This window comes from Pleurodeles waltl, chromosome 10 (genome assembly GCF_031143425.1).
Source record: "Pleurodeles waltl isolate 20211129_DDA chromosome 10, aPleWal1.hap1.20221129, whole genome shotgun sequence".
In the NCBI taxonomy this organism is placed as follows: domain Eukaryota; kingdom Metazoa; phylum Chordata; class Amphibia; order Caudata; family Salamandridae; genus Pleurodeles; species Pleurodeles waltl.
The window spans coordinates 932,222,357-932,232,562 of record NC_090449.1 but is presented as its reverse complement, the minus strand read 5'-3'; the positions used below and the strand labels follow the sequence as shown (position 1 = coordinate 932,232,562).

The window sequence follows — 10,206 nt, the reverse complement described above, 5'->3', positions numbered from 1 at the left end:
ACAACGAAAAAGGGATAAAAACCCATGACACGGGGAGCCATTGAGAATTAGGTAGGGAATGCTATTGATTTTATCCAGAAACTTTGTCACTCTGTTTGGTGATTTGTTGGTTTACTTAAAACCATCCTCGCCCTTAGATTTGCCCATATTACACTTCACCTCCTTGTGAGGGAAGTGCCCCATTTTGCCCCGGAGCCGAGTTCTGACAGATGGCGATTTGACTGATGTCCTGAAGACGAAGACTGCACCTGTGCGCTGACCTAAACCTTGAAGGGTAACTATGACAATGCATTTGTGATTTGTCTGTTTGCTTTTCCTTTCTAGGTACCAACTGCTTACTTTTGACAGAGACCATAGTTAGATGTTTTCCAAATTGGTTTTCTAAATCGTTTTGCATGAAGCCCAACATGCTAATGCTAATCAGCGGTTAGGACAGGTGTTCACTAAACTGACGCAAATAGACAAACGACCGAAACTATGCTTTGTTGAACTGATGGTTATTGACACTCTGCTAAATTGATCTATGTTTACACTGTGTTATGTTTTGATGTTTGTGATTCTCGCCTTAATGAAAACTTATCAAAGTTGCCATATCTTGACTATGATATTATGTTTCTTGGTTTTGAGATTAACACAACTGCTTTTAGAATTGTAACCAATAGGGAATAGAACTCGTAAAATTCTACTAAACTGGTGTGGTTATTCATGACTGCAAGGCCATGGTAGTCGTTTTAATTAATTAATGACTTTGACTAAAGTGAAGTGTACTGTGGTAATAAATATTGATGACATTATTGATTGACATATTGATTAGTTATCTCATCCTAAGGTGTCTCTCAACTGGGTCAAAAGATTCATTGGCCTGAAACGAGTCCTGATGTGTAATAAATTATCATAAAGGGACGCGTTAACAACCGTATTTAAGAATTACTTCTCGTGGTTATAACTGGGGTAAGGACGAGGGACGTGGAAGTAATATAACACCAACTGTTGTAAAGTGCGTCTGAACTCCCCAAAAAATAAGTAGTGAGCTTTATAAAGCGGGTGGCCTAAACACAGATGCATAATTTAGTTCTGGTTATTGTGTGAATATGAAACATTTTTGAAATGTTGAACTAAATGCAACAAAGACATTGCTCAGTTACGTACAGGATGCAAGGAAACCCTGTCTTCCAAAGGAACCTAGTGTTCTGAGCGTCGAACCAATGAGGACCAAGGTGTACCGATCCCATCCGTAGTCTGCAACATCAGCACCAATGCAGAATTAGAAGTGGAAGCCCCGCCCCTCTCCTAGCATTTACTATCGGGCAGCACCACGGAATCAGTAGTATAAGCAGCCTAGTCCCTGGAGCATGACTTGCTCTTCTGCAGATCTCTCAATGCGCTCACCACTACACAGATTTGTAAGAACACCCAGCGAATCCTCTGGCCCTGCTCTCGCCCTCCAATCAGCGCTTGACTACTTTACCACATTGCCCTTCTCTGGGCTGCCCTTTACGTAACGAACATAAAAGCGGTTACGCTAATGGTTGTTATAGCCGTCTGTTATGTAAGAAGGACAGCACTCTGACTGCTGAAGGAAAATCAGAGGTGCCCAATGGGGACGCTCGGTCAACGTTACACTTTTCTCGAAGGTAATTTATTGGATAATACTGCTTGAGGGTTGTGAGGCTAGCCAATTACATGCCGGAATGTCACCCTCTGCTCCCACCCTCCTGTCAACGCAGGTTGCAGCCCCTCGGAGTGGGCATTCGTAAGCAGGAGGTGTTGCTGTGACGAAGTTGTTTGTGATGTCGGTTGAAACCGGCGGATGAAGATTACAGAACATTATAACAACATTAAACACGTTTTCGGCAGCGGACAGGGCTCCCTAGTCTATTTGTTTTTTCTTTCCCTTACTTTTTCTCCTATGCCTGCTGACCCGCGAGAGAGACTGACGGACGCCTCTTACCTTTCTCCTGGAAACCCCAGGCACGAGGCCCCCCCGCCCCCGCCAGTGCAAGCACCACACGAGGCAGCGCATGTGAAGCCGGCCTTCACGCCCCTTGCCCTAGGAAGGAGCGCCGGGCTAGCAGCTGCTGCGTCGCGCAGCCTTTTGACCGGCAGACGGCCCTTTCTCTAACTGCGGTCTCCTCGCGGGCTTTAGGTTGCTTCATACGCCGTTATCTTGAACGCCTCGGCCGTCCCCGCTCCCCGGGGCATTCGGCGTGAGCGTGTCCCGCCCCCGCCGCGCTCGGTTGATGTCATGTCCTCCGGCCCCTCTCAGCAGCCCCAGAGGATGAGGCAGCGCAGCAGCACCGGCTCCCCGCCTTCCAACAGCAGCCGCCTGCTTCTGCAGCCCATCCGGGCCACGGTCCCCTTCCAGCTACGGAGAGGGGGCGGGCACCCTCACCCGCTGAGCCCGACCCGCTCTGCTTCGGTGGGCAGCAACACCGAGCCGAGCGGCGGCGTCGTCGTCAGTCCCGGCAGCAGCCCCCCGAACCTCGGCGCAGAGAGCGACAGCCCCACCGGGGCGGAGCACGCAGGTGGCAGTAGGGCCCCGGGTAGGACGCGGAGGTCCCCACCGGACAGCGGCAGGAGGAGCGGGTCCCCGGATGCCCGCAGTAGCAGCTCCCCTGTTTCCAAAGGTAAGAAGCGCACCCTGCACCCGCGACAGGCGCCCCAAGATGTTTATCCATTGAATCACTAGGGACGTGTACTTTTTTCGTGTTTTGTCGTGCTAATTACAACAGCTGTCTCTGCCATAGTCGCGCCATTCCAATGACACATCAAGGGTTTACGCTCGAGTGCTTGTACAATGGGCTTCATCGCAAATTCCAAAAGTTGTCATTGCTCTGCTCTGCTGTAGGACAAACAGAGAGGCTAGGTTGGTGGTCGCGCTGCTACTTATTTATACGTACAATCTGCAGTTTTTTTGCACCCCAATCACTGGTGCACCCTACAGCTCCTATGCTTCACAACAAATCCTACAGAATGTGAGACGTCTGAAATATATCCTTACAGGGGGCTGTTATTGATCCCTTTTTTTTTTTTTTTTTTTTTTTTTTTTTTTTTCTTTTTGCTCTTCTTCATAAACACACCTTCACACTTTAAGGCTTCCACCTTCTGCCATATGCTGTTTATCTAAATATGAAAAGCTGCTAGTTGTATTGGAGATGCCTTAATGCGTAAAAGGCACTATTGGGGGACAGTCCATACAATACTGGCCTTGATGGGGAATGTCCCTATACATATCAGTCATTCCCTAACTTCTATCCGTCTTAGCACGTCCAGATGATGCAGTTGCAAATGTTATCTTTCTCTTTCACCTGTTTTTTTTTAACTTATAAACGAGCTGTATAGCCCACCTCCATAACCTGCAACACCCGGCTCCTCCATGCCATCTTCATTTTATCACTATGTTGTACTGCCCTCATTTCCATTTGGTAAGCCTTCGAAACTATTATAAACTGTACTTTAATACAATACATACCTCATTTGTCGACTCTTTCCCCCCCCCCCCCCCCCCCTTAAATCCAGCTAAGCACCTAATAGAAAAACTGGTAGGGTTGTGACTTTACCAGGTGCATCCACTGTGTAATCTCCTACATTTTGTCGACCTAAAGGAGGTACCCTGATGTATTTCAGAGTCGAGAGAAATCGATACTGTATGAAAACTGCATTTGTTTCTAAGTAGTATTTGGCCTTTTAAAGTGAGATTTAGGCACTCCCAATGTAATTATTACATAGCAGAGTTTCCGGGAGCCATGCTGTCGGTTAACTTTCTTGTATACATGTGAACCATCACATTCTGTACATACAGCACAGTTATAACACCTGCATTTTTTCATATACTCTTCCCCCCCACCCCTCAATCCGCACAGGACGGCCAAACAACCAGCAAAATACAATAGACAGATCCCCTTGTATCTAGTGCTGCATAGAGCTGTCCGACCATACAAAATGACACCAGGCCAGCCTAAATCCTGTCTCTGAGACCTCTCGGAACACTTGCAAAATATCCAGATATTGTTTTTAGGTAATTCGAAAAGCGTTGCTTTTGGATTTCTGTTGCGTTTGGTTCAAATAATCAATGAATCCCGATGACCTGACAGTCTATAGCTATTAGCTGAACTATGTTCAAAAATAGAATCTCGCTACTTAGCAACATGGACCTGACTTGCAAACGATGAGTCATGAAGCGGGGGTAATTGCTTTGTAGGAAGAAATAAGGGTTTAGGAGAGGCAGCTCAAAAATCTGAACAGGACCTGGAAACGTCTAATGTGGTTGCGGAAGGGAGATTACAAAGGGGAGAATGCATGAGGCAGTAGAACGGTACAGTTAGAAACAAGGGTGGAGACTCCGCGAGGTATCCAAAAAGATTAAGACAAGAGGTTAAACTGAGGCGGAGATCCCAGTAGAGATTAGAGACACATGTCAAAGAATTGTGTGTAAATGTGGTAGCAAACAGAGCTGTAGGCATTATGCTTCACTGCATCCAGTAGCAAATACTTTTGACAGGTTAAACCCCTTGACTACTGAGGTGTCTCTGTGCGCCTCTCAGACACTTAATCCAGTGTTGGTACAGATCTGGTCCAAACATTGTAAAACAATTCATTGGCAGTTCTATCGTGCCCATAGCTTTTATATAGGTAATAAACCTTATGATCTAAAGATACGGTAGGGTGGTCAAGGGGCTAAATGTGGAGACAGAAAATTGAATGGGCTCGTAGGGAGAGATGGTCATTCTGGCCTCCCCCCACCCCTCCTTTATACTAGCAGTCGAGATATTCCTTTAACCCCCGGCAGTGGGTCCTCCACCATCCCACACCACTTCATTGCGTGCTGCATTAGAGTTTTTGGTAAAGAGAAACAGTATAATAGACCTCGTCAGGCTTCTCGCACTCTACTGTTGAGGGGGCTGACAGGAACCCTGCTTCTATAGTTCCTGTTGGCTCACTTACCAAATATGGCCTAGGGACGTTATTGTTGCTCCTACCCTCATTGGCCCCACAACATTGGGGGATCATTAGCTGTTCAGAGGCTATCCTCATTGTGAAACTGCTCCTGAAGGCTAGCATATCATTTCACACCATGTGGCACAGTTGTTATTAACAAGCAGTAAAATTGAGGATCTTTGTTTTCTTAGCTGAGTACTTCTGTGGAGATATTGTTCTCCAGACACCTCACTAGAGGAAGCTCACTTCTGTTAAAGTATACTGGCACTGTACTTTCCAAAATATAATTGAAGTAGCATAAAGTGCATTGTCTCTTCTTTTATTCTTGGCAGTTCATTGGCTTTACTTCTTGGTTCTCTTGGAGGTGGTATCCCTCACAACACAGTATACTTGAAGGGCATTTCTTATGGTACAGTAGCTTTCGGGGTGCCTTGTTCTTGGTAGTGGCTATTCTTGAAGCTAAGTGCCTGAGGAGAGTCGCTGTTTCTGTGGCACTTTGTTTTTGCGCGGGTTGTCGGGTTTGAGACAGTTATTGAATGTCGCATCAAGAGAAAGCATTGGCGATATTTGGCATGGAGGATTAAGTGGCAGCTTTGTTTTCAGTACGTTGCTCCAAAATTCTTATGTTTGTACAAACATTGTGAAACAACCCAAACGACAACTCGTACATTACCAAGCACCCCAATTAAAAGATCTTTATTTTGTAATAACGTTGTGCGCAGTTCCTTTCCCCCTGCAAAACTAATGGCACGCTGCAAGCAACCCCACGTCAGTTAAACATAAGGTCAAACCTGAGCAGACTTAATTTTAGGTTTGTATGTAGTTTTTCGCTACTTGAATAGCGCGAGTTCTGTTTTGACGTGAGTGCTTCGCGCAGTGTTTAGTTTTTTCTTGTCTGAGGTATTCTGGGCTATGACGCATTTGGCTAGTCATAGTACTATGTATTGCTGCTGTTATAGAAACTGCTGCCCGCCTCACCGCGGCCAAACAAGACGAGCACGCTTTTTTTCCAAGCTATTTGTGCTGTAATGTTATGCAGCCGGAAAGGGGGGTAGGAGGTGGAGCTGTCTAGGTCAAAGCGACGTTCTGCAAACTGTGCCATTTTACAGTAAATCATGAATGAACGAAAACAAACGTGCTCTCCCTTACAATGAGTTTCTGAATACAATATTTCTTAATTGTGTGAAGATTGTTTTTGTAAATGTCTATCGCATTGCTCGGGTGCATCAAATAAGGGTCGACATTGTTCTTTAAATAATCGCATGAGTGGTTATTTGGTAGATTAAATACAATTGATAGGAAAGGTCTGACGATTTACGTCACTTGGAGAAACCCACTCATACTTCGAAGAGCAGAGAAGCCTAGCAGAAAACTTCACAAAATCGGATGCTTGTGCCTGTTACGAGAAGACTAACCCGTTTTGTGACCATTCAAAGGGTTTGGATTCCTCTCGCCATCTTTATCCGGGAGAGAGGAGGGGAGGTCCTCCTTTTAATTCGCCAGCTGTATTCTTCTTCCACACACTGTCAGCATCCCCCCAGGTCAGAGCTGCTGCAGACGCTGACATCACCGCCTAGCAAACCCTTCGCATGAATGAAAACAACATGTTCGCTTCCCACTGCCTTCCCTCCTTGCCCCACGATTCAAAACAAGCACCGTTTACTTGCTCTGTGTGTACATTTCTGTAAATGAAGGGCCCGCCTCGCAGGAAACTCTGTCTTATAACTAAGCTAAACCATCTTTTTTACTTAAAAAAAAAAAACAAACAAAAAAAAAACACATAGCTTTTCCATATGTTTGAAGTTACCACAATGTGTTGTTACAACGTTCAACTCGTACAGGTAGCTTTGTCAAATTTGTGTAGAGGCACGGACACGTACCTGGTTACTCAAGAATAAACATGCCGCACAGAGCACAGGCTGTAATTGAAACACTGAGGCTGTTTTAAAGGGCATACATCTTTTATGTAAGCACGGTGGTAGCAACGAGAATAGGGAGTAAATGTTTGGAGTATCTATGTACCATAGGCGTATACAATTAGAAGTGGTAGCTTTCAACCCTGCTCACTTTTTCTTATTTTATTAAATACGTTAAGATGCTTAAATGAAATGGCCGTTTCGGTTGTGTTGCATAAAAAATAGGTAATATAGTTGAGGTAAGTGATTTTGCATGGATGGTAGACGTGGCTATATTATTGTGGCCTGTCACATATTAGGATATGTCACATAAAATACATTTTGCAAAGAAAATAGTGCACTGTTAGGGTCGCGGAGAGCCGTGGCAGATGATGATGAATAGTTAAATGTACAGATAATACAATCCCATGCAATAAAAAAAAAAAAAAACAATCAATAATACATTTGCAATCAGATAGTAAATACATACTAAAACACTCAATAATTTATATACGCAAACCTCAGTAAAAAAGCATTCCCACAATGATATTGTAAAATCTAAAATTAAAATTTAACCGGGCCTCCACAAACGAGAACCCCACGTGATACATAATAAACAGGAGGGTTCGCAGTACTCAAGGCCCTAAAGTGCTTAAGTGCATTGAATGACCCTAAGTTAGCTACCAACAAAGATCAAAACCCATGGTGCAAAGTTGAATCTCAACTTGACAAAATTGATAGAATCCCAAATGTGGCAAGAGCAGGTGAAAATTTCAAACATAATTATCCCCTGCTCGCAGTGCCCCTAAATTTGGCATGAGCAATTTGAATACATTTGATCAGTAAAACATTCAACATTGAGTTCGCAGGATCCAAAGATATGATAAGGGCCTGGCGACAGGAGCGGATCCCCAGTTCATTCCACTTACTCCGAAGCAGAGATCTACCCTCTTTGAGCTGGGCTGGACACAAACAAAATGTTCAATTGTTTCTTTCCCTCAGCCACAACCCCTGCACATTACCCCCTCCTCTGGAGTTAACTGCCATGTGGGTAGATGTTTCAGAAAACCCAAATCGCCTATCCTTAAGGCCATAAATGCCTCTTTCGGACAAAACCTGTAGGAGCAAGAAAGACAGCCAGGTTGAGTACCTAGCTTGAATGAATTATTTACTGACCAGGCATGCTTACATTTGGCAAGGAGGGAGCGATCAGAGTGGTACAAGTGTAACTGTGTAATCTTTTTGACACCCAGTTTGAAAAGAGAATGGGGGGGGTTGCTTGCCCAGCGGTCATCTGCTTTCAACCGCCGTTTACATTCAGCCAAAAAGGGAAAATGAGACCCCTTTGTTTTCGATGCACTAATTTCCAGCCACAGAACTGCCTCCAAGCTACCTTCCTTGGCCCGACGCAGCTTATGACGAAGCTTCAAGAAGGCGCCAGCACCTACTCTACTACCTGCTGATCCAAAAGCCTAAATTCCAACCGCACCTGCATGTGAGAAGCAAGATGCGGTACGTGGAAAACTCTCTTGTAGATCATATTAATCAACCTGTTTAATAAACAAGATCCTTTACCCAGCAACATTTCCTGACCGTAAGACAATGAGGGGATAATCTTTGCTCTCATATCTTCCAGTAGGGGGAGGAGATTCGGCCCCTTTAGAACTTTAAATAGTTTAGAAAAGTCCACCTGCAGAGCCACAGCTTTACGTTCAATCTCCTTCCTGTGCTTAACAAAACCACCCCTAGAGTCGAAATGCACCCCTAGGTATTTATAAGACTGGTCTGAAACAAGTTTTCAACTCTTGTAGTACCAACTAATTCCCAAATGCTTTTTTTTCTACTGAAGGAGACCACTTTGGTTTTGAGCAGGTTAACTTCTAATTGATTCACAAGCGCATAAGATGCAAGCTGGTTTAGCAGTCATTGAAGGCCACTCTTGGTATAACTGAACATTGCCAGATCATCAGCATAGAGCAAGTGGCTGAGCCTAAGACCACCAATCTGGGGGAGGGGGGGATGAGAATTAACAGCGTATAGAGCGGTTGACAAATCTGCAATGAACAGATTAAAAAGCTGGGGCGCAAGCATGCAACCCTGTTCCACACCACGACCAGCAGAAACTTTCCTAGAAAGAGAAGAACCATCACCTAATTTAATACGGACCCAGGAATCCGTGTGTAGTTCCATAATGGCACTCAAAAGCGCTAATGGAATTCACCAGTTTTGTAATTTAGCCCACAAGGCACTCCGAGGAGTCAGATTAAATGCTTCCTTAAATTAAACAAAATAGCAATGCAACATAAAGCCTGATAGGATCGCCTTGTTTATCAGAATAGAGAGGGCTAATAAGTTCGTAGATGTTCCGGAAGCAGCAGAAAACCCTGTTGGGAGGTGGCTGCTCAGTTTGTATCAGGTTCTGAACAATCCTATGCCTCACAGACATATTTGTTTGCTACTCTTAGTAAACATTGAGCACGGCAAGACCAATGGGTTGTCATCCTCTCAAAGTCTTTGAGCATTTATTTGAAAATCCGGAGGTAGGGACCATTAGAAACAGTGTCAGCCTGCATTAAGATGATCTCCTGAGTCTGTTAGTTTGATGCAGCCTTACTGGGAATTTTTCTAAAAATGTGATTTCAGGGTATTTTAAAATTCATTGTTTCTACTTTTTGCATTATCAAAATTACTTATGCTCTGAAGAATAGTTGTGCTCAACCCAGTATTAATGAATCTTGCCATCACTTAGGACCGGTATCAGTATTTGTACGCAATAGTTGCCCCTTACAACACTGTACAGTGATGCGCAGCTGGAATTCAGTTTAAAAAGTTGACATCCTTACAGCACCACACACAATTCTTTGTAGAGCACTGCTTCAAATATAGCCAACTCATGACCCACTTAATGTTGCCATCTGTGAATGAGATCTCAAGATGTTTCAAAATGCAAAACAGAGGTCATTAAACATATTGTTGGTAATTGTTAGTTATGTGGTTCTCTGTACTCGGTCCGGGCTTTAAGAGCCAAAAGATCATAGCAAGCTTAGCACTAAGATAAGGCCTCGGTTACTGTTAAGGTAGCCAACTATGTTTGTGGGGACTATCTTTCAAAAACTGTGCTCGCCAAGCAACATGGTACCGGAGTGCCTCAAAATGTATCACACCAAACCCTCTTAAGTAGAATTTAGATCAACTCTCCCCGAAATGTATCACCCCTAATGGGCCGCCCTTTTTTTCTAAACTAATTGGTGAAAGTGTTTCAGCCTCCCCCGATCTACAGAAGTACAGTTTAAAAAATAAACAAAAATGCTGGGCATACCTAGATCTGGTTTTCGAACAGGACACAGTACAAAAAGTGCCACATTAATGATAA

At 44.2% G+C, this 10,206-nt stretch overlaps 1 protein-coding gene across 3 annotated transcripts in view; it reads left to right on the top strand.

The window, feature by feature from the left end:
* Positions 1-1,721: 1,721 nt before the first annotated feature.
* GLCCI1 (glucocorticoid induced 1) overlaps positions 1,722-10,206 on the top strand; it is a 250,093-nt gene continuing 241,608 nt past the window's right edge. The window contains exon 1 of one of the 3 annotated variants that reach the window (XM_069211722.1): positions 1,722-2,627. In XM_069211722.1, coding sequence (XP_069067823.1) covers positions 2,246-2,627 — 382 coding nt within the window. In that variant the 5' untranslated portion in view covers positions 1,722-2,245. The remainder of the gene's footprint in view (positions 2,628-10,206) is intronic. The other 2 variants (XM_069211721.1, XM_069211720.1) reach the window with 2 other exon arrangements.